Genomic DNA, 26,312 nt, shown 5'->3' with positions numbered 1-26,312 from the left:
AAGTTGGAGTCTTTTGTTTCACTCTGGCAACCTGTCTATATCTTCCGAGCTTTTTATTTGTATAGACTTTGAAGTCTCTGACTTTCTCAAGAATATTTTGCCGTCTTTGATCCAAGGTGTGAAATACTCAGATAGAAAGATTGGCGTATTGTTTTGCGATGCATTTAAATCCTTGACTACTGTTTTTTTCAGTCTGCTGGCTTTTATAAGATTGTCTCTTGTAGCCTTACTTGTCAGACGAACTATGACTGGTGCGGGTCGTGGCGAGCCTTGTTTTCTGTTCTTCTTGGGAAACCGATTTATAGTCTGAATAGCATTATGCTGTAGGGGGATGTCATTTGCATGGCCTAACTTTAAAACTACGTCTCTGAGATTTTCTGTGGATTCGGTTTCTGGAAGACCGTTTATGACAAGGTCTTCTTTATGTTGTTGTTGGTTTAAAACTTCGTATTGTAGTTTCAATAATAATAATAATAATAATAATAATAATTTTTTTAATAATAATAATAATAATAATAATAATAATAATAATAATAATAATAATAATAATAATAATAATAATAATAATAATAATAATGTCTAATAGGTTGGGATCAATTAAAATTTGCTTGGGAAATAAGTAGTTATTTATTCTGTGTTTATAGCTTTAGTGATACGAAGCTGCTTAGATCTATCCGGAACTGTTACCTTAGATCAGGGGTCGCCAAAGTTATTTGCCCGTCGACCCCTTCAAGAGTTTCTTGACTTTTTATCGACCCCCTCTATTTTACTATTACGTAATTATAATAGGACAAGCAAAAAAAGACGCTTCTGTGAGTTTTTAGATTGTTTATTTTATAGTTACAGTGTTTATTGTATGTATAATATATTAAATATTATTATATTACTATTACTACTACTATTACTATCACTAGTAATATCACTGGTATTATTAGTGATATTAATAAACTACTGGTATTAATATCACTAGTATTACTACCAGCCCTGCACAACTCTTCAACATAGAGAAGTTTAGTTCGTGAATGAATAACGATTGAATTATAATATGTATGTTGATGAATTTTAGAACATTAACGCTCACTTGTATGTCGATGCGCAAAAATGAGACTGGGATCGAATACTTGTAAGTATCAGTAAATAAGAATCACGCACGTGTTGCAATCTCACTCCCACTGCACCGGCCGGCAGGAACCACCAACATCCGTTTATTGGCAAATACGTCATTTTGGCCTACTTGATTGGCCTCAGTAACTATTTTCATGACCTTACTCCATCTTACAGGTTCTATTCATGTACCTGTAAGATGGAGGTACTGATCCCACGATCCCCTCTTAATTGTCATTACCTCCATGTCTTTTGTCATGGAGGTAATCCAAGTTTACCGAATTAAATATTACCCATACAGTGATGTCTGTCTTATATTTTTCTGTTGACCCCCAATCGACCCCTGAGCCCGAATGGACCCCTAACAATGTTACATCGACCCCTTTGGTGACCACTGCCTTAGATGAATGTGATGACCAGTGCGTGTTTATTTTTGTTTGTTTTTTGAACAATTAAAATATTAATAGCAAAACTCAAGGTGCTGTATGTTATTGGAGGTGTGTCATCAGGACGTTGATGCATTTTTTAAAAAAATGCGCTAACCATAGTAATTCTTGTACAAACGATAAAGATGTTGATTACCACGCTTTTACCATGTTGGACTCCGTACATTTTGTACCGAAAAAAACATTTGGTCATTTATTTGAAAATATATAATTCGTTGGATTTTCTACAATGTCAAAAGCAATAATAGACAAATTTTAATAAATTCTGGATTAATCAACCCTTTAACTATCCATGCTTTCTCTTACCACCCTTCTGCAAGAAAAACGAATATGATTGCAAACCATGAGCTGATCATTTGTTGAATACCAACTACTATAATGACCTAGGAGAAATTTATGGCGAAAATGGCCATAAATAGGAGTGAATATTTACAAAAAAAAGTGGTCTAAGAGCGCTCAGATTATTTCCTAAAAATATCGCGTTTATATCTGCTGTATAATTACTTAGGATGTTTAGGAATGCAGTACAGAAGATCATCATAGGCGTCTCACAAGCGCCCCATCTTTTCATAGGACCTATCATATCTCCATATGGTAAAAAGCAAATGTTTTCAAAATGACTGTATTATAAATGTGAAGCTGATGGAAGTGAATTACTGAGGACGCTTTTCATGATATGATATTGGAATAGTTTTCAAATGTGAAATGATCAGAGTGCCATACTTCGATATCTCAGAGAATGCAGTACTATCTTATGAGGTGCGAAATACATTTTATTTGAAGTAGTAGTTATGGTTAATAGTAAGTGTCAGCAACCATAGGTTCTAATTTGCTTCAGATGGGTAACCCAAGCTCCTTTTGTGGAAGAAAGGTTCCACTTACAGTAGGAGTGGTAACACTGCTCTTACTGTTAATTAAACCAAATGTTGAATGGAAAAAGAGAGCACAGATTTCGCTTTTGGCCTGCAACCAAAAACAAAGTGTTCTCTCTTTCTTGGTACTTCCTCCAACACTCACAACAAGGATATTATATAGTAACAATCATCGGTACTAATTTTCAGTATTTTTTTTTAAACAAATGACACGTGATCTGAAAATGAACATTTTCAGGCCTGGATTTCTAATCGAACTAAATTATGATTGCAATTTATCGAAGTGTTAGCAACAGCAATGTTTATTTCTAGAGTAAATTTAATCTCTATTATTATAGAGCACGGTCCTTATCGTGTCAGCATTACCACAATGTCTAGTAAGCATTGCATGGATCATTTTTCCTTTAATGGAGTGGACTAATCCAGAGCTCCAAATTTGAAATCAACTAAATTTTTTAATGTAGAAAGGAAAGCAAATAATACATAGCAATAAATTATACTACATGATAATAAAATACTACATAAAACATGTAATTCTATAGTTGTGACATTGTGATATCTTTTATGTTTTATATGTTTTTGCCAAAATGGAATTGATTGCTGAAACTGAAAATTTAAACAAATTTTTCTCACCCCGTTGCTTTAATGGTGTTCTTGTTGTGAAAACAGGACGGCGAAATGGTACTCTGTTTGCTACAGCATTTTCGAAAGCCTGGTCCAGTGTATTTTCATCAAAGAATGGCAAGGTTGATGGTCGATTTAAGATGTTTTGTCCATTAACAAAGATCACTACAGCTAGAAAGGTGATAATAAACATTCTGAAATAAAACAAAAAGTACAAAATATATTAAATATATTCTTTATTTTCTTTATACTCACTACTGTTTGGAGAACATTAAACAAGACTTTCCTTGGGTTTAAATACAATATGCGATATTTTAAAACGTCTGTCAGAGGACAAATAGAATGGTTACTTATTATTTGAAAGCCTCAAGTTTGAATCTCATTCTATTCAAAGAATGTTTTCCTAGTCCATTTATTATTCTTCTGCATAATTCTTCTCCCTAATTTCCCAAATTACTGAGAATAGGTGATTATTTTTATATGGCTAACAATAACTTAAGAACATAATCAGTTTAACTGAAATGAACTAATTATTTCATAAGAGAAAATTTTACACTTAAGTTGATAAATGAATTTTTACATATATTTTTGTTTATTATTTCTATTTATTATTATTTCTTTAAATAAATATCGTTAGCTAAAACTTAGTTTTACGTTATGAAGTTATTATGTCATTTAACAAAGGATGTTTTCCACACAAGCATGGATAAGATAACTGTCAACTGGCATGAAATGAATCTGTTTATCACTCTCTATGGGCACCCAAACCACTTAAAATACGATTTCAATTCGTGTTTATTAAATGAACGTTGCATTTATTGGAAAATGTTCATTTTCAGATGGTATGAAATGTATTTGCATATCGTGTTCATATGAAAATTGCTCTGGGGATAAAGGACGAGTAGAATGGTTTTAAAAAAATCTATTTGTTTCCTAATATGTCCACGAGATGGCATTACCAGTTCATTGTATGAACGCACCAGTAATTGTAATTTAGCAGAACTACTGAAAATGTCATGGGATTTATAGCATGATCTGTCATAATTTGCAACATAAGTTGTGATTTTTTGTTGAGTTTCTTGACCTAAGTAAAGTGAGAAGACTCAGTACCACTGTAACACACTAAGTTAAGGGTTTCATTAGTCGAAAATGCTCTGGGCGTATTTGCATATAGGCGACAGTATGATGCATAATTATGTCGTGCGACACATGAACTATTACGCAGCTACTGGGAAATTCTGAGGCGTCACCATACAGTTCTAATCTTGCACTTCATGATTTTCATTCATTTAGACCACAACTGCAGTAACAACTAGAATTTCGACAGAGGATATGTGCAGCACACTGTCGTTTCCCAATTAAAGCCATTGGTACCGATATTCTAAAATCTGGAAGGATAGATTTATCTCCATGGGAAAAAGTTGGAGTGACTGATCTTCAGAGAGTTGAAGCCTTAAGAAAAGCAATAAAAAGGACCACATAGCGAGGACTGGTGTGGCACACGTGGGATATCTTTGGATATCCAATGAACAGATGGATGGATGGTACTGATATCAATACTAATTTCTTCCACGCCAGGATAAAAAACTTTGACGATATATAGGAAATGTGATGTATATTATACTCGACTTATATATCATAAATGCATCTCTATTGAAATAAAGTCCTTCACATAAGAATGCTTGTTACCTATCTTTTCGACTCCTTGAACTTTAGATTTTTGATGGTAACTGGAGATATGAAACTGTTATTTTGTTATAGAACTATGGTTGCTAATATTTTAGTATTACAAATATATTTAGTATTACACACACACACACACACACACACACACACACACACACACACACACACACACACACACACACACACACACACACACACACACACACACACACACACACACACACACACACACACACACACTCATATTTCCACTTTTTTTTTCGAAGGCTGGAGGGAGTGAAATCATGTTCTAACTGGTTATCCAAATCTCATTAATAACGCAACTGATTATGTAGCTTCATCAATCATATGACTGGTTTTCAGGATCATTATTCATGAAGTTAGTTGTCTACTCTTAGCTACTGTATAATTTCTCGTAGAGTTTGCAAGAAAAACACTCGATCCATTTACCGTTTATTGCATAACTCCTAATTACTTGATTGCTTCTTGAACGAAGAAAATCCTATTATCAAATTGCGCGATTTGCTATTCTGTAATTGTATAGGTCTTCCACTTTTCACCCCGTTTCATTTCAGGCTATAAGTGTTTCCTATAGAGATTATTTGTTTGCAATTACCTTCTTAATTACCCCGTCGTACTTACTGTCGAAGGAAATATCGATAAAAATTATAGTTTGTATGATGAAAACCTTGAATTGAAACCATTTTTATAAGTACAATGAATACTAGTTATGGACATATAATAATAATAATAATAATAAAATAATAATAATTTTATCCGGAATAATGTTAGATATAACGTACCACAATTGGAAGAAAGCTTGCAGCCACATGAAAGACCTATGTTCGATTCTCATCATAATGAGAAGTATTTTTATATGGGCTGTCCACTTTTAAAACTGAAGGTGAGTTGATTAGTCTCAACTAGAGGGAGCATGGTTTCTCTACCCAAAAGTATCGGCTACAAAACGCACTCAGTTACCGAACATGAATGCTATTTCGTGGACAAACGTCATGCGATAATAATATGTAAATATGAGCGAGGGGTAACTTTCGCAATTTATTCATCGTACACTAGTTTCTCTCTTCCATCTTTATATTATTATTATTATTATTATTATTATTATTTACAGGAACTCATCTAGCAAGGCATATTCACACCAGCCGTCATACCTGTTCGTGAATTCAATCATGCTTCTTTATGTACACAGAATCTAAAGGCAATCCATTCCAATCACATCCCACTCTATGAGAGAAAAATCTAGCTCTAACTCCCTTCTTGAGAGCATTCATTCTCAACTTCCATGGAAGCTCTCGTGTCCTTTCTTCCCCTCCATAAAATGAAAAATTCCATCTACTGAAACTCTGCATAACTCTTTCAGAAATTTATAAATCTCAATCATATCACCCCTGTTTCTCTTGTTTGCTGCAGCCTCAGAGACTAGGAGACCAGACCTGAGCGCAGTAGTCCAAGTGAGGTCTTATCAAGGTCTTGTAAATAGGCAAGATGACTTCCTTATCTTTACATGTCAAGGTCTTTTCAGCATTGCCATTATTATCTGAGTTGTATTTACAAGTTTTGCTCTATAACACTTTAATTTCGCTTTCCTGTCTACTAAACTTCAAGATTCCTAGCCGCATCAGTTTCTTCAAGCATAATTTCACCAATATAATTTGGTAAAAGGCATCGACTATTTAATCACACCAAAGTGCATGACCTTAGTCTGCCCACAGTTGGGAGAACTGTAGCTAGTAGAGTGTCAAGAAGAGTCAATTTATGTTGAAGGGGAGAAAAGAATAAGGGATGTATCAATTCGTCACAAACACACGAAATCAAGTGTTTTATACGTAAAATTTTACAACTGTTATAAAAACAAAATAGTTACCACTTTAAAAACTAGAATGTTTACAAAAGAAAAGCTAATTTTCCGACGTCTAATAATAAACACTCATCAGACGAAAAGAATTGATTACCCTATAATCGGAATGGATTATTCGCCTTCTTCTGCCATGTGCCGAAGTGTCTAGGTTCTTTCATCTGTGGTAAAACTGCATATGGGTTATACACTAACCCATGTACATGCCCACAGCTCAGCCTGTTCAAATCATTCTGCAAGTACTGCACATCAGCAGTACTCCCGATTGCCCTACCTATCATTGCATCATCAGCAAATAGCTGTATGTAGCTTGTAAAATCCTTCACAATATCATTAATGTACAGATTGAATAACAGTGGACCAAACATTGATCCTTCAGGCACACCACTGGTTACCTTAACTCTTGTAGGCTTAAATCCCCTGTATACCACTTTTTGATATCTGTCAGTCAGCCATCCTCTTATCCATGCTAATATTGTATTACCCAAACCCATTTTCTCCAATTTATGCAATAGTCTACCATGCTGTATTCTCTCAAAAGCCTTAGCAAAATCCAAAAGTATCACGGTGAATCCACCCCCCCCCCTTGTCTCGTTCAATGGTAACATTGTTATAGAATGTGAGCAAGTTGCTAAAACATGACCTTCCATTAGTAAACCCATGTTGTTCATTGAAAAGTAGAGATTCACTGTCAACCTATTTCTGAATGAAAACCCTAAATCCATTTTTCGAAAATTGGTCGATAGTTAATTTCAAAAATTTATCTTCTCCATTATACTGCATCGCATAACGAGTTCTCATTGTTCTTCAGTTTAAGCTTATTCAGTAGTTATACCTACTACATTACTAGGATTAATGCATGGATAGTTATATATGTGGCTGCAAATAAGAAATAGAAACAGTTTTCGATCAAAATAAAGAAAATCAGTGTTCATTGTTGAAGGACTCACAGAGTATTGATGAGGAACGTAATGATAAAATAGCAATTAAATATGCAATCTTTGAACTTGATGACTGACAGTCATCAATAATTTTTTAATGAGTAAGTTTACTTTAGAATTAATTAAAATTCAATTTCAAAATATATCATTCAAGTTTTTTCGTGCCTAATGGTTTTGGAGGGCAGAGTTATAGATTTTTTTTTTATCCTAATCAGATGGTTTCCGAGATATCATGCATATTAACTTCTAGTTGTTCGGTAATGAGGCTATATGTGAGAGGGCGCTGTGATCAACACAAGTTGAAATAAATTGTATGGTAAGCGTAAACTGTATGGTGAACGATGTATGTATTCGTAATATCTATTTCATACTGATTTTTTCAAAAAATAAAAATTGAATAATTAATTAAAGAACAAGACAAATTGCTTATTTTATATTAGCAATAAAATAGGCCATTTATTTAGTTTAGTGAAAATTAATATAATTTCTATTACTTCCGAAGGGATGATTCAATTCCATTAATGATAAAAATATTAAATTTACGTTGATTATAAATGTCAACATATATTTAGTATTTATTTCAGCATTCATATAGTTATTGATATTGCCTACTAATATCAACATCTCTAACTATATGTTCTTGTCATTTTTTATAAAACTATATAATGTAATGGACTTCACTACACGCTATAACATCAGAGTATTTGAATTGAATATAATTATTATTCAGGCCTCCATGGAGTCAAAAGACTCATGAATTTAATGTCTCAGATAGAGTTATCCTTCATGTAATAAAGATAAAGAATTCGAAGGATCATAATGAAGAATAGCAATAAATTATTTATCAAGTTTATCAGAGATATACAAATAAATCAAACATATTTTTTCTATATAAGATAATCAGACTCTCTCTGTCTCTCATACTTTGTCCCATAAACACATGTACAGAAAGAAAGTGCTTACCTTCCTGGTGCGCTTCTCTGAAAGAAGAACAACAAATGATGCGTTATCCTTCACCTACATTTGCTGTTATTCCATTGAAACCTGTTTAATTCATGGTGCAATATTATCTTCTTTTGGGGGTGAGAAACACGTGACACGAAGATGCTTTTAGACAAGCAATAACTCTCCACTCGCTGTACACTACAATCGCATTGCCATGACACTGTTAACAGGTAGTGAAGAAAATTTTTAAGATCTCTATAAACATTCACTTTACAAGAGTTGAGCTCCCACCAAACTGCCAGACTTAAATGAGAATATTTGACAAATAAGTCAGACTTCTTGCCTGAGTGCACCAAACGTAAACCAAACATAGTTTCTTTTTTTCCAATTAATTTAAACAATCATAGTTTGGAGAAGGCTGAAGTGCTAACATTTACCCATGCCTTCGCGATATAGTTGAAGTGTAGATGGAAAACAAAATTCTCATACATACCTGTTTAGATAGCGTAACTGTTTAGATAACCTTTACTTGTTGACATTCAACACACACACACGTTCCGAAGAGAGAAAGATATAACCCGAATATCAACATATCAACTCCCAACTCTTAACAGCGTTAATGAGATTTGTAAGCGAGAATTTGTTATTAGGCAGAAGATTCCTTAAGAATAAAAGAAAATAAATGTGAAAAATACAAAAGAATTTAATGTTTCAGATAAATTTCAGCCACCATATACTTGACAAGAAAAATAAAATAAAATAAAAATCGTGAAAGTGAAACTTCACACCAAATAGAGATTGCTAGGATAAAATTTTCATTTAAAAACTGTTAGTTGTTGATCATAATAAGGGAATATAATAATAATAATAATAATAATAATAATTTTTTATTCATTTCTAAAATATTTACACAATTACAATAACCATCTTTAGTGACATTCTAACTTGTAATTTTTACAAAATTCAGCACTAAGTGGCGCATATGTGATTCATTTTCTACATTGCATTTCAATTAAAATTTTGATAATAATGCTTTTTTGCATCTATATTTACAACACGTGTTCTTCTAATATTAACAATGAAGATTATACGGAATTTTTGAATACTGGATGATAATAATATGATAATATCTCAGATAAATTACATACATATGTTTATTACAAATAAGTATTACAGACATTTTTTTCATGTTTACATATTATGTATAAAATAATAATTTTTCTATTTTCATCGTACAGAGTATTTACATATTTACAATTAATGCGTATTACACTTGATGCGTATTACAATTCTTTTCAGTATTTTTTTCTTTGGATACAAATTCATATACTTTTTTAAATATCTGTATATTATTATTGTACACAGTATACTGACTGTTTTGTTACATAATTTTCAGACTTTGATTGTGAGGATTACATATAGATGAATGAGGCGGATTAATCCCACCTACTTCGAAGCTTGGGTTAGCTTTTATGAAGAGAGTGAGATTAGCCTTCATTATTTATGTTGTTGTTACTGTTTGTGGATGGGATGTAGACATTGGATACTGGTGAATAATAATAATGATAATAAATAATAATAAAATATATATTTAAGTTTTGTAGATATGAAAAAAGGCAAATGACAAGATGCCAAGAGAACTGCGGTGTTGATTCATGCAGTTATATGGTTTAAGAGGGTTTAAATATTTGCATATTTAAGTTATAAGTCAACAATTCAGAAATAAATGAAGAACAGGAAGATATAATATGAATTCTGCGATAAAGGCACTATCGCAAATGTTATTCATCATCTATGTGGTTGACATTGTGAAGAAAAACTACGTTAAACCTAATGTCAAAAACTGGTGCCTCATTCGTAAACAAATCCAGTAGAAGTCTGCTGGATTCTTTAAATAAACTGAATAATAGCTGTAACAAATCTAGCACGAAAATCAGAAATAAGAAGAACAGAACTGTGAAAATAATCATGGATACTGAAAAACATCAGTTGCATCCTAACTGGAGAATCTACAGAACAAAACAAACATTTGAGACATTTATGAGCGATATTTAGTGAGGATGGCAAATTAAATATGAAAATAGACAACAGAATTAACCAAGCTACTATGGCGGGAAGCTAGTTGAATAAATGTATAGGGAATAAGAGAGAATTAGTCAAAACATTAGAACAGTTCAGCAAACTATCGACCACAAATGTCAGAGTTATGAAAAAAAAAACTGCGGGGTATCATTGGCAGAATCATATGAAAAATGATGATATTATAAATACCGGATACTGAATTAGAAACTTTTATTCAGATGTGCCTAAACATCGCTTATGCATATACAAAATATTTGCTCGTGTGTGTGTGTGTTCTAGGTAGTTATATAAGAAAGCTGCTAGTCAGTAATTGTCAATAGTGTTGATCGCAATGGAAAAAAACAAAGGATCTTTCGGAATTAGATAAAGGACTTATTGGGGGTGCCCGTTTGGCTGGAACCACGATTTTGAAAGCAGCAGAGCTGACTGGTTTCTCAAAAGGTGGAATATCCCTAGTTTTTAAGGTAGGAAAATAACCCACTTTGCTTGTCTATGAGGCATTACTGTGGTCCTAAAACAGTCTGTCAGGAACAAGATCGAAGTCATCTGACAAGACTTGACGGACAAACAAAACTTTCTTGTGTGCAGCAATTGACTGAAGCATTTAATGGAGTTTGTTATCGACCAATATCTCACTGAATTAATCGCAGGTAATTGAAGAGGATATTGGCAGTTGCATGCCTATACGGAAACCACTGATTTCTGCGAAGAACCGAAAAATTCCTCTACAGTGGTGTCAGGAACACCATCATTAGACACAGGAAGACCGGAAAAAAGTCAAGGCAGAGTTTTGCGGCAGTCCTATGAAGCAATAATCCTACCTTGCCTTATAAAACGAACTCAAGGTTCTGGAGGTGGCGTCATAGTGTGGATTATGTTCTGTTGGTACGTAATCAGTCCCTTGATATTGCTGAAAAGTCAGAAGTTCTCCAGAATATTTGAACACTGTTGTTGATCAAGTCCATCCAGCAATGTTTACTTTTCGACAATGCCACTGTTCATCATCCAAGAATTGTTCAGCAGTGGTTCAAAGAGCGTGATAGTCACTTCCACCATCTTCCCTGGCCACTACAAGCCCCGATCTGAACTCACTCATTGAGAATGTGTAAGAAGTCGATGTATAAGTGCGAGCTGAGTTGATCTCATATGGTCAAAAACAGATTGAGAGGAAAGATTATCTAAACAGCTGTAAGGGTAGGGTGGCAAGAAGAAATTCCAGAGGAAGACCAAACTGGTGGATTGATGCAATTAGCTTTAGAGGACCGAAATTTAAGACCTGACAATAGAACGCCCAAAAGTGAACAGACTGATTTGGAGGAAAATGCTGACAGGAAGTTAGTAATAACATAAACTTTTAATGTAGCACTATCATCCCGTACCCGTCTTAAGGGTACATATCAGGAATTTGATTATGATAATAATATTTATTTATTTATTTTACTGTATAAATCTTGTAAAACGGAGTGAAAGCTACTTCTATGTTTATAACTATGAAGCAAACAACGCTATTCTCGTTTCTTGACAAGCATTGCTTAAAAAATGTGAAAGCACCAACTAGTTCTTTCCTTCACTCGTGCATTATTTAGTTTAATTAATTTATTAACCTGTCATACTATTTAAGTTTCCAATGTTCACATTCTCTGGTTTTTAAACCTTTTTGTACAACATCTAAAATCTTTCCTGGAAGTGAGCCTATTGACTCATAAAACTACAAGACGTTTTAATTAAATATAATTCAGTTAGTTTTCGATTTACAACAGGGTTCCGTTCGGACCATCCCATCGGAAGTCAGAAATCATTAGGGAACCATAAAGATATGTTAACATTCTGAATGCTAAAATGTTTAGGTCTGTTTCGTTATATTTATTTACATTTTTATCCTTTGTTTATAGGGAAACAATACAATGTACGGATTATAACATAAAACTTTTGTACACAGTATATTTGTACTGTAATAAATAAACAAGAATATATTCAAAGCCGCAATTCTTCACTACAGGAGACAGAGACGGCTAGATCTTAAACAACAAATTATTCAAAATCAGAAACTGCAACAAAACGCTCTGAGGATGGTTCACCAGACGCGTAACTTGTGGAAAGTCTAGGCTCATCTCAGGAGGTAAAGGGACCTCAAGAGTGGGGAGTTTAAAAATTATACATTATACCAACTTAAATCTTCATAGTTGCGTTGTTATTTTTCGCATAAATTTTTCTGTAACGAACATTGCAGCTTTTATCGCCTTTATACTTTGCTAAATCTCCCTTTGTCCGAATCTATTTCCTCAAACAACTGAATTGCATTATCAACAAAAGCAAATATCTGAGCCAATTTTTTCACTCTAAACTTTTCGGGGATTATCTTCTTTTTCTTTTTGTTGTCCTACTTTTTTTCACTTTTCCCTCTTCTATAACTTTTATCCTTCTATCTGTATATCTTCATTTGTAAGGATCTACATTGTCTCTACATCTACATCGTCAACCTCCAATTCCAGCTCTTTAATTATTATTATTATTATTATTATTATATTCAACTAACAGAGTTCACAGTCAAAGAGTAACAGGAAACATGAAATAGGATAATGAAATCTTTGACTAGCAAATGAGTCCAATTCGGGCCTTATCCAAAGGCCTAGGGATCGACTAATCGTCATGAAAAGTCCCGTTTTCTAGAGTTGAGATGGTGTTATATCTGCACGCTCAACTTTTCCAGATATTTCATAACTGTTCTTGGTATTGCTCCTAGCACTCCTATGACAGTTGGAAATCTTGTTGCTTTCTTGTTCCAAAGCCGTTGGAGTTATTTTTTCCTTGCATTAACTTCTACTCCATTATCCTTTGGTATTTCCCCATCAATAAACCACACATGTTGTTCAACTACATTGAACTGGCATATTATGTTCAAGTTGTCTATCTGTGAATTTTAAAGTCTCATAATATCTTGCTCTTTTCATTTTTAAAAACTTTTTCAACTGTGTGTTCCCAAGGTATTTTGCAAGTTGGTAAATCATATTTGTTGCACAAGCTGTATAGCGTTCAGCGTTTCCTACCAGATCACGCTTTGATTATAGTCTGTATGGGCGATCTTGCTGTAAGAACTAATACATGGTCCACTGTCTCTTCTTTTTCTATCTCTGAATAGTCTGCTTTGCTGTCGTTACAGATCTTTTCAATCTTCGGCTTTATTGCTTTCGTGTGAGTGTTTGTTCTTGAGCAGCAGGTATCAGACCTTCTGTCTCTTTCTTGATGCTTCCCTGCTGAAGCCATTGTCAATTTAAGCGAATGTCAACTTTCCCTTCAATATATTTTAATTATTGAGTATGGAATTCTTTATTTTTTCAAACTTCTGATTTTTTGCCTCCTTGTGCTGTTTTTTTTAAATACGCTACAGTCACTACGTTTTCTTTGTAGGCTTTTCTTTGTCTTAATTAATTTTTTTCTGTGCTCTCCTTGATGTAATCATTCAACTTTTGCTTTTCTTCTTCTTCTTCTACTGTTTGCTTCAATTGCAAAAGATCACGTCATCCACTTTTTCTGGTTATGCAATCCACATTACTGCGTGGTGCAAGCATGATTATTCAGTCATTAATTTTCATGTGTTTTACGATCAAGTGCATCCAAATTGGCTTGTATTTAGTCAATTATTCCTGCCAGGAAGTATGGTCCATGTATTGATTGCTGTTACAGTGTTGCCTCCATTCATCTTGAACTTCAGACTTTTCCGACTCTTTTCAGATATTCACACACTGTTTTCTTTTTGACTTCTGAACTTAAATTCATCTGCTTAATTTCCTTCCATCTGAAAATGCGATTCCTTTGTTGCCTGTTATTTTCCCCTTGAACTATGGAGAGTGCTGCACATTTCTCGAGTCCAAAGTCTATACAAATGTCTTCACTGAAGATTCGGACGTATTGCGCTGTCACTCAATTTCCTGGATGATTTTCCATATAGCTTGAGGTTTTCCACGTATAACAAATGAGATAGTTTCATACTTTGATGTTTGATGTCCGAAGCTAGTTTTCTTTAGAATTAATGTTAGAAGAATCAATGCTAGGTTGAACAATGGAGATAATAGTGAGTAACTTTGGAAAATTCCTCTCTCGATATTCACTGTACTTAGATTATCTCCATTGGTTATTAACTGAGTTTTCCAAGTGGGCATGACAGCTGTTAGGAATTTTTTGATGTGTTTACTTACTCCAAAAATTTCTAAATATTTTATAATTCAGCTATGTGGCAAAGAGTTGAAGGCGTTCTGTTAATCAATCCATGTCATACATAATTTGACTTTTCGTCTTTTCAAATGTTTCAAAATCATTTTGTCAACAATTTGTCTTTTGTTCCTCTGGATTTTCTACATCACTCCTTTTGTTCAGTAGGCAGAAGTTGTGTCATGATAATTATTGACTAATCGAGGTTGCTAAGTGAGTGACCTAAATGTTGTTAGCAGACAAGTTATTGGGCGGTAATTACTATTGGAACAACTCTTTTTTCTTTGCTTTTGAAAAATGGAATTGTCCTTCCTGTTGTTATTCACTCTTCAATTGACCCTTTTGCAACATGTTGTTAAATTGTTGAGCTAATCGAAAATGAGTACTAGGTAAGTATTTGAGACAAAATCCATGCAGTTTATCTTTGCCTGGTGCACTCCAGTGTGTCCTTTTTTTTTTTTTTTGCTTGTCTTCGGATCATTTCTGTGGTTACAACAAGGTCTTCCTTCTGAGTGTTGTTCAATTTTTTTTCGATATCTTTAATCTATTTAGCATTTTATTATGTTCTTTTGGATTATCCCAAAGCTTATTATTATTATTATTATTATTATTATTATTATTATTATTATTATTATTATTATTATTATTATTATTATTATTATTATTATTATTATTATTATTATTATTATTATTATTATTATTATTATTATTATTATTATTATTATTATTATTATTATTATTAGAGCCTGTGTAGCTCAGTGGATGTGGCGTTTGCACACCATCGCGCTAGGCCGCACGAAGGAAGTCTTGGTACCGAGTCTAGTCGGCGACTAGAGGAAATTTTTCTAAGCCTTTTTTCGACCGGTTCCCGAGTTAGTCGATCTCTGGCACGGGCAAGCAGGTTTTTCCTCCCGGAAACTCGGGTTTTTCGTCCTGTAAACTCAAGAAAATCGACCGTAGAACCCACATTATTTCAGACATTAAAAATATATTGTGTTAGGGTTAGAGACCACGAGATGGCGGCACATTTGAGCCGTCTCTCTTCACTGCGTACCGCTTAATTAGTGATAGCCTTGGGCCATCTGTCTCTGATTGGGTACCAGTGGAGATTGAACTGCCCACTCAGTCTCCAAAAGTTAGATAGGGCTATATGGCCTCGCCTACTCCCGTATATACGGGAATAAAAAGGCGTTAGCTGATTTTTTTTTTTATTATTATTATTATTATCTGTTAAGTAATAAGTAAAATATAAGTATTCAAAGTTCGAAGTATACGTTGGTCAACTACGAGAGAAGAGAACAAAGGAAGACGCCATATTAGAAATTACAGCAAGATCGTCAAACAAGAAATATGAAGTGCTACAAATGCCAAGAATACCTAACGGGGGAAGAAACCACGTAACATGTAGGAACTGCCAAAGAAACATGCATTTTCTATGTTCAGGATTGTCTGAGGTTACTTGGCAGCGAAAATCAAACAAGAATCGTGACGAGTGGAAGTGTCCCCATTGCAGAGACAACAAAGGAATGTCGCCTTCGACCGCAGGCGGAAAACAGCCAATGCAGAAAACAACCGCAGGCAATAAACAGCTATCAACAACAGAGGGAATTAAAAACAAAGAAAACAACAACGGAAACCCAGGTGAGTCAACTTTAAATGCATTACTTGAAAATAGATTACAAAACCTAAAAGACTGTTTAATCGATTTTGTTGGAGAACTATTTCAAAAACATACCGCAAAAATTACAGAAAAATTCAACCAATATGAGGAATTTATTAAATTTAATAATAACTCGGTAGAAGGTATGTTACAGACCGTTAGAGAAATTAAAAACTGCGTCAAAGAGCTAAAAGACAGCATAATTTAATTAAAGAGACAACGGACCTACGGCAAGAATTAAACTCTTTAAAGCAACAGTACGAGCTCTCAAACCAACAGCAGCACAAAAATGACCTCCTCATAAATGGTCCCCCAGAAATAGCTACAGAACATCTAAGAGACACTGTAATACAACTAAGCCAAAAAATCGGCTCTCCCATTGAATCAAAAGACATCCAGTCAGTGCATCGGTTACCACTAAAAAGGAAAAGAGAAAATAATACCCGTCCTCCCGTCGTAGTGCGCCTCACCAACAGCCTAACAAAAACTACACTTATAAAAGCTAGCAGGATTAAAAATCCAGTAGTAAAGGATCTGAAAAGAGACCACGACAATACCCCAATATACTTGTCCGAATACCTTACGTCATATTATCAGAAAATATTCTACCAAGCAAGGAAAGTAAAAACAGAAAACAATTACCAATTTATATGGATAAGAGACAGCAAAATATTCCTTAGAAAGACACAAGACGCAAAACCAATCGAAATAAAATCCGTAGATGACCTCAACAGGCTGTCACATTGAAAGGAATATTGACAACTCGTAAAGAAGGAACAGCACACCAACCAACATGAATGCAGACCATCAAGCAGACGTAATCACTCCGGAACATGATAATTGCCACATTCTGAAATCAATAACAGAATGGAAACAACTGACAATCCCCAAAAAAGGACTATCTATTCTCCACATCAACATCAGAAGCATTCAAAAATACTGGCTGACCCTGCAAGCTTATCTGAAGGAAGATATAGACGAAATAGACATTTTAATACTGACTGAAGTATCTACGACAAACGAAGAGGCATTCTCCTACCAAATGCCACACTTCCAACAACACAAACACTGCAGACAAACAAAACGAGGCGGTGGTATAATAATATTTACCAAACATAAACTAGAAGTAACAGAAATAAACTATAAATTAGAATACGCAGAAAACATATGCATCGAAATTAAAAACATCAAACAAGAAAACTCCCTGATATTAAATGCAATATACAGACCACCCAACTTAAGCACCACAAAATTCCTAGAAGAACTAAACAGATGGCTTTCAGCCACGAAAGTAGGCACCTCAAAATACTTGATAATAATAGGAGATATTAATATAAACATTAGGAACATAAATAACAACACAGAACAATACCTAGACCTATTATCGGCATATAACATAACCCCATCCATACAGTCGTATACACGAGAAGAGATAGTCGGAAACACAACAACCTCAACCTGCATTGATCATATAAATATAAGGGCCCTCCAAACAGCCACACAGCAGCCGTCATAACATGCAAACTAGCAGACCATTATTTCACACCATTGCAGTTACACATTGAACCAGAACCCATAAAAATCACCGAGATTACAAAACAGTATCATAGCATTGTAAACGAAGCAATAGTGAACGATGAAATCAGAAAACAGACTGGATGCAGATAGCATCTTTAGACTCTGCTGAAGCTGTATATAATAATCTTAAACTTGCATTTAACAAAATATATAACAAAGCATTAACAAAAATAAAAATACGCCCCCAAACGAAAGAAAATCCATGGATAACAGACAACATACTAACAGACATACAAAGAAAAGATTCCCTATGGAAACAACTTAAGAAGACGCCGAACGATATCGCTTTAAAATCTGAATACAAAAGAAAACAGAATCTCCTAACAACATACATCAGAACGGCGAAAAGAAACTATTACAGCAACAAATTAACAACAGCTCAGAATGACATAAAGGAAACCTGGCACCTGATTAATGAAATGCTGGACAATATACACAGAACCACTGCCTCAGAAACAATAAAACACAGCTTTGCCTGCGATCCCAAATCCCTCAAACAGTTGGCAAACAACTTTAATCAGCACTTCGTGAACTCTGTCCAAAAGCTACAAGAAACAACCTTTCCTCACACAAACGAACATTCTCCACTAGGTCCACGAGCAACCCAGTCGATGTGGTTCCCCACAGTAACAAAAGAACTATCACTGGCAATTCAACAAATTAATCCTAACAAAGGACCGGGGATAGACGGAATCAGACCAAAAGACATCAAGAAACACTCAACCGACCTACTTCCAGTTATACAAAAACTGTTAAATAAAATCTTCGAAACGGGACACATACCTGAAACACTGAAGACTGCACTAATCACACCCATACACAAACAGGGAGAAAGAAACATAATAAGTAATTACAGACCTATCGCCACGCTGCCTATAATCAACCAAATCATGGAGCGTATTGTACATCAGAAACTCTCCACATACGTTGAAAAATTTCAAATCATACCCAAAACACAATATGGCTTTCAAAAAAATAAAGGAACAGCAACACTCCTGGAAGATTTCACAGATCTAATAAACGCCGCATTGGATAAAAACAGAATAACATTAGTGGTATTCATTGACCTAAGAAAAGCATTTGACACACTAACACATAAAACCTTGTTAACGGAACTTACCCATATCGGAATTGGAGGTCGTCTACTCCAGTGGTTTAAAGCATACACGAAAAACAGAAAGCACATCACACGTATAGGATCAGCACACAGCAAAGAGGTACATGTAACTTGTGGAGTACCGCAAGGAGCTGTCCTATCTCCCATTCTATTTAACATATACACACACGACATAAGCCAACTCCCCCTAAAAAGTAAAATCTTCCAGTATGCAGACGACACTGCCATAGTATCCATTCACAACAATGCAAAAATCGCTTACAAAAATATGCAACACGACTTCAATCAAATCACTAACTGGTTAACCGAAAACGGCATATATATAAATCCTGGAAAAACAAAGCTAATGATATTCAAAAACCCCCAAACCCTGCCCATAGAAACTAAATATCTCACTATCAAACATTCATTCTCCTATACACAAAGCGCAGAACCTAAAATCACAACCATCACACAGGTGAAAACAACACGCTACCTTGGACTTCACCTCGATGCTGATCAAAGTTGGAATAGCCATACAAACTACCTACAAACTACCTACATACCAAGCTTAGGATAATAGCAAGCAAACTATATAGATTAAAAGACATTGCCCCAACCCACATAAAAATACTAATCTATAAAGCATTATGTGAAAACATTTTAAGATATGCAATCACATCATACGCATTCTGCGCAGACTACAGACTTAACAGGCTACAATGGTTGCAAGATAAAATGATAAAACTGATATTCTGGGAAAAACCCACTCTTATGCAGGAAGCACGGACAAAACACAAAATATTTAAGGTGAAACACTTATGCCACTACACAGTCATGTTAAAACACTACTACAGCCCAACATATAGAGTAACCAGAACAACATATCAAATAACAAGACCACAGTCAACAAACTACATAACATATAAGTACAACAATCACACGGCAAAGCCACCCGAAACTTCTACGTACCTGACATGATAAACAAACTGCCGTTCGACAACAGAAACCTAGGAACATACAGAGAGCTGAAACAGGCACTATATAAATATTATAGCGAGAATGAAAATTAGAGCAATTCCTGTTTCTCTCTCCCCCACCACACATGCACACACACACGAACCTATGACAACCCCCCCCCCTCTCAAAAACTATCACTACAAGAACACAAAGAAACAAACCATGTCTAAATCCAACCCTATTTGCACAAAAAAAAAGAAAAAAAAAGTTAAACTGTAATAGCAATCGAAGTCTTCCAAGCACGTACCAACAAACAGTAAAATCAACACCTGGCTTGTGACCAGTATAGGAACATAACCATGAAACCACCACTCTCTGTCATCTATTATCTTCCTCAGATAAGCTCAGCTAAGCTTCGAGGAAGAAAATTACTAACTTGCAAGTATCTGTTATACACACTTGTAATGCGTTATAAATATTATATATATATAATTACTACAGCAACTATGTATGCAATTCATCTGAGACATAAAAAAATAATAATAATAAATAAATAAATAAATAAATAAATAAATAAATAAAATAAATAAATTATTATTATTATTATTATTATTATTATTATTATTATTATTATTATTATTATTATTATTATTATTATGTATATTCTAAATTCAAAAATTCTGTATAATCCTTATTGTAAATATTGTAAATATTATTATTGTATGTAATTTATACTGAGACATAATAAAATGTTTTTTTTTTAAATAATTATTATTATTATTATTGTTGTTGTTGTTGTTGTTTTTGTTAACAGGTATTTTCATGGAGTCCAAAGCTCTGGGATATTACTAGGCTTCCGCTGGAACCCCCAGAAATATCATTCACAATATACCAATCATACCTTCCACAATGTAACCAAATTCGTCATGTGAGTAAGGAACTAACCATTATTAACAGTTACTATCATATCTTTTTAAACTGGTTCACCGACGAAGAACTAACACTCATCTCAGGCAACCCATTTCACTCATTCACCACCTTGTATAAAAAAAAAATCTAGATCTGATATCTTGATAAGTGAAACTTTACTCAGCTTCCAATGATGACCTCTTGTTCTGTCATCACCATATACTGAAGGATTATTATATCACCTCTTCTTTCTATCTGCCAAGTTTTTTAACCCACAAATCTTCAATCTCACTCCATACAGAACATTCTCTATGCCCGTAACCATCTTGGTTACTCAGTTCTAAATTCACTCATCCACCTTCACATCTCCATAAAGAGTGTGCGCACTTATAAAGAGAAATAATGACTTTGCTGTTCCTACTAGTCAGCGTATTTTTGAGTATACCGAAGTGATTTTGTGAACTGTTTTGAAACCTTTTTACGATATGACCTCTGAACTTCAGTTTCCTATCAATATAATTAGTTCTTGCAGCACGGTTGTCCATATAGACTATAAACAAAAGAATGATCGCTTATCAAAAGCTTTACATTGAGCTTATACCGGAAATATGGTTTCCCAACTTGCAAAATCTCTTGGGAATACACAATTGAAAAAGTTATTGAAAATGAAAATTCCAAGATGTTATTGGAATTTTCATTTTCTGGAGATTAAAATTCAACGACTTGGGAGCAAAAATGCACCAGCAGTGCCATCAGGAGCAATACCAAGAAGATTTATGAAACATCTGAAAAGTTTAGCCTTTCAGATATAACTCCATCTGAACTCCACAAAACTGTATTTTTAGGGAAATCTTGCATTTTACAACGATATCTGGTCGATTCCTAGGCCTTTGGATAAGACCCAAATTGGATTCGTTTGCTAGTCAAAGATTTTATTGCGCGGTTTCATGTTTCTTGTTACTTTTTGACTTTGAACTTCGTTAATTGAATAATAAATAAATAAATAAATCCACACGGTGATATTGGTAAGTCTGGATTCTACTTATCTCTTAACATTGTTTGTTTTTTTTTTAATTTTTTTTTTAAGGCACTATTCTTTAAATGGGAAAATCAACACACTTATAGAATGCCTTTTTAAACTTTTTTGTGCCCATATCTACATTACGGATTTTTTTTCTTCAAATACCCATGATTTAGCGTGATGATGAAGAGTCTAATTAAAGATCCCAGTGCTCTTGATGCCGAACTAATGCCACTTATGTTATTAACAAACTATTTTGCTCCAGGGATAATGCTAGCATCGACAGATCCAGAGAAAAGTAGACGACAGAAATGACAGCTGCTCAAAAATCACATAAAATAATTGTAAAGTTTTAACGTATCTAACAAAACAATTTGCTTTTAAATTGTAATTCCAATTAAGGTTTGATATGAACCTTAGTAAAAAAATTAAAAATAATAAAAAAAAAACGGATAAGTAGTGCTCCGTTTGGCTCTGAAAACCACTTTAAGTTGAAAACCACTCCAGAATTAAGTTATGTAACAGACGCTCTTTTAAGAGTAAATTAAGAAAAACTTTATCAACTAATTTAAATTATCATTTATCTTTTTTTATAGGATTTGTTTTTAAATTGTATCATGATTAGCAGACGCAAGAAACCCTGCTAAATTATCACAAAAAAGGAACAAATCTGAACTATAGTTCTGCAGTATTAATACGCTTTTTAAACAGAAGCATCTTTCATCATATTTTTACACAAGATGCATCCGAACCTTTCGAGCGCGGATGACCTCCAACGTTCATGCTCTGCCAAGCATATTTTGAAAATCCAAACACGCACACAAATATTATTAGTATGCTCTGAGAAGCGTCGTTAGTTACTGTATCCTACCAAAAGCATTGGACATATCTCCGATTGCTAGGAAGCAGATGAGAGTATTTTTCTTGCAATATGCATGTGGCACTGTGCGGTATATTTCTGAATGTTATCGAAAGCGAGTTAAAATATGGATTCCTCAGCAAAGTTCTTCAGTTAAAATAAAGTTCATTAGATGTAAATTCACGGTGCGTGCATGAGAGAGAGAGAGAGAGAGAGAGAGAGAGAGAGAGAGAGAGAGAGAGAGAGAGAGAGAGAGAGAGAGAGAGAGAGAGAGAGAGCTCGTTTTCTAACCTGTCTATGTTGGAAATCTAGAAAACGAAGTGTCTCATTATTATCATTATAATACCTTGAAGTTAAATGAGGCCAAATATAGATATCAGGATTTACTTTATAGTTTAGCTGCTGTTCACAAGATGGCTACCAACCTATTGAATCTGTTTCGTGCATATAACACCTCTGCTGATTTTATTGAATTTGGTATTTGGGAGATATCTGAAATACCAATTTCAACAAAACTGAATAAACTGTCTGGTTTAAAATAAATTTATTTTAGCCTAAACCAGACACCATTTTAGTGTAAAAATTATTATTATTATTATTATTATTATTATACATTTCCAGGGAGCCGAAAGACATCTTGAGAGGTCTTTCGGCTCCATATTAACCTGTACAATTCCTTCTTTAGCCACTTTCCATAAAAAGGAAAAAAAGATCACATGCTTGTTAACTCTCGTTTTCTTAATTTCCAGTAGTGAACCATTGCTTTGTATTTTCATGTTGCGGTAAAATCTTTATTCTGAACATTTTCGCCGTACAAAGTCCTTCAGTTAATGTATATTTCTCTTATAGTAATTCTTTTTCTCCTAATAACGAATTTTTGTAACAGATTTACCTATCTTTATGATTATTTTAAGAGTTTCAGGGCCCCCCCCCCCTCTCCCGCAATATTTCTTGCATACAGTTTTTCTATTAACGTGGACGAAAGTTGTACACATCAACTTCACACACACACACACACACACACACACACGCGCGCGCACGCACGCACGCACGCACACACACACACACACACACACACACACACACACACACACACACACACACACAAATGAGAGGTCTCGAGAAACCTCATAATACGACAATGCTATGTGTGGGCATGTAGGAATACGTCTGTAAATGTGTTTTGATGTTTCTATACATATATGTATTTATCTTACACGCTCGAAAGGTTGTAAACCTATAGTACCATAGGCAGGATTAGGATATTTTTTTTTACCATTTTTTATTTATTTTTTTAACTGATCTGGAAACTCTGCATGTAAAACTGCATTTAATACAATTTAATACGTCTAAAAGGAAAAGTGCTTATTTTATATGCAATGTCAGTACTCATAAATGTGGTTATTCTGAATGAGTCCAAATTAGTTCAATTATTCTATTATTTTATTATAGTAGGAACGCTATGCCAGTAGAATGTTATGAGAAAGTTGTCTGTGATATTTAATATGGATATCACATAACAGAATCGTGTTATTAGTCTCGGCTGATGTATACAGGGTTATCTGAAATTATTACTGTGGGCATTGTTCATAGGTTAATTGGGAGATGATAAGCGGGGCAAAGAAATCATGTAGAGAGAGAGAGAGAGAGGTTTTATGGGAGGAGATTTCAATAACATATTCAACTCCGTAGCTCAGGCGGAACAGCACACTCCCTTTGATTGGAAAGACTCGTTTTGAATCCTCTTAAGGACACAAAGATAAATTTTCGTGCCTTTGAAACAATAGCTCAGTTATTCAATCTCAGCGGAAGTCACTACCAGCCAACCAACGAACACACGTAATCGGTAGATGCACAAGTCCGTTGGCGTAATTGCATTGCGCCAACTGACTTATCCTGAATTATGAACATTGTCTACCAAGTTGCTACGTTTTCATACTGCAAGCAATTAAAGGATGATTTATGGTGAGTGGCGTGCTTCTGGTATTATGGGCTTTATCCGAGAAAAGGGTAATTCACAAGGGATATGCATATACCTTAATCTTTCTTGATTTTGTAAAAAGTATATGAGAAGTTACCACATGATAAGTTGATATTTATGGGCTGTTTAGGCATCAAGCTAGCGGACTGTATTTGCAATTAACTGTTAGATATCGGAGAGACGTGCGGAAGGAGAGGAAAGAAGTGTTGTTTCACAGGGCTCAGTACTTAGACAATTATTGTTTCTCCTTTGTATCAACCATATTGACATTGGGATGCAGATTATGTGAAGGGTGGAGATATTGCGTCTCTTCAGGGGAACTGAATAAGCTGGAAAAATGAGCCGGTAAATAAGGATACCTCTTTAACGTATTGATGTGCAAAGTTTCAACTTTGGGATCCATCAATGGAAATCTGCATATTCTGCTGGTAGTACTACAGTGGATGAAATAGAGGCTGCAAGAGAACCATGTTTCATCCACTATAGTACAACCAACAGAATATAGTGGATGAACTAGAGGCTGCAAGGGAACTTGCGATGACCTCGAATAGAAATTTGAAGTTCGGGAGACATATTGCGAATGAGGTGGCAGTCGAAAGGATTTTTTAAAATATTGATTCAATACACGAGAGGTCGAGGGACCTATAAGCATATCAGTGCCGTGTGTGTGGGGGGGGGAGGGGGATGCAGATGAGGACTGAGATAGAAGTTTATTGATGTTTTTTTTGAAAGGTTGTAGTTGTTTGTGAATAATTATTGAGGAAGTCTGTCAAGGTTGGCGAAATAAAAGAGGATGAACAGAAGTAGATTCAGTGTGTTTGCAATTTCACATTAACGGGATGGGCAGTTGCTGCTCTTGAATTAACAGGTAAAACAGAAAGTGGAGGAGGAATGATGGCTGTCAACTTACTGGATCAGGGACCATAAAAGTACCTGTGGAATAGACCGAGTGCTGAAACACTGCGCCTGTGAGATAGAGGTTGAAGTGAGTCTGTAACAAAGGATCATCGATGAACCTAATTGCACGCCTCTGGATGGCGTCAAGGATTTTAAGGAAAGTTTCAGGTGCACCACCCCAAACATGTGAGCAGTATTCTAAACATGGACGCTAGATTTGGGATTTGTATATAGTTAAGAGTTGGTTGGGTAAAATAGTCTCTTGAACGAAAGAGAATGCCAAGTTTCTTGGATGCTAAAGAGACTATTGATGTGATGTGTTTATATCAGGAGATGCGGAAGGTAAACGTTAGTCCAAGCAAGGAGATCTGATCTTGTCTGGTGATTTGTGTATTACTAAGGTTAGGTGAGCTGGGAGTATCTGTTTTGCGCTAGAACAGACAAGACTATGTTTTGGTATCATTGAGCATGAGAAGGTTGTCCTTCTCCCACTGAAGGATAGCATGTAGATCAATGATTAAGGCACTGGTTATAGAGGATCTTGTAGTCAGGAATATCAGAGTATT

General features: G+C 34.6%; 1 protein-coding gene across 1 annotated transcript in view; it reads right to left on the bottom strand.

Annotated features, from left to right (window-relative positions):
- Nucleotides 1-26,312, bottom strand: part of LOC150109877 (uncharacterized) — a 236,009-nt gene that overhangs the window by 144,075 nt on the left and 65,622 nt on the right. The window contains exon 2 of the mRNA XM_090396426.1: nucleotides 3,056-3,240. Within this exon, the coding sequence (XP_090252552.1) occupies nucleotides 3,056-3,240 (185 nt within the window). The remainder of the gene's footprint in view (nucleotides 1-3,055; nucleotides 3,241-26,312) is intronic.

Source organism: Typopeltis vanoorti, chromosome 1 (assembly GCF_054136105.1).
Source record: "Typopeltis vanoorti isolate ZY-2024b chromosome 1, IOZ_Tvanoo_1.0, whole genome shotgun sequence".
Taxonomy (NCBI): Eukaryota; Metazoa; Arthropoda; class Arachnida; order Uropygi; family Thelyphonidae; genus Typopeltis; species Typopeltis vanoorti.
This window is presented reverse-complemented; position numbering and strand designations above follow the sequence as displayed.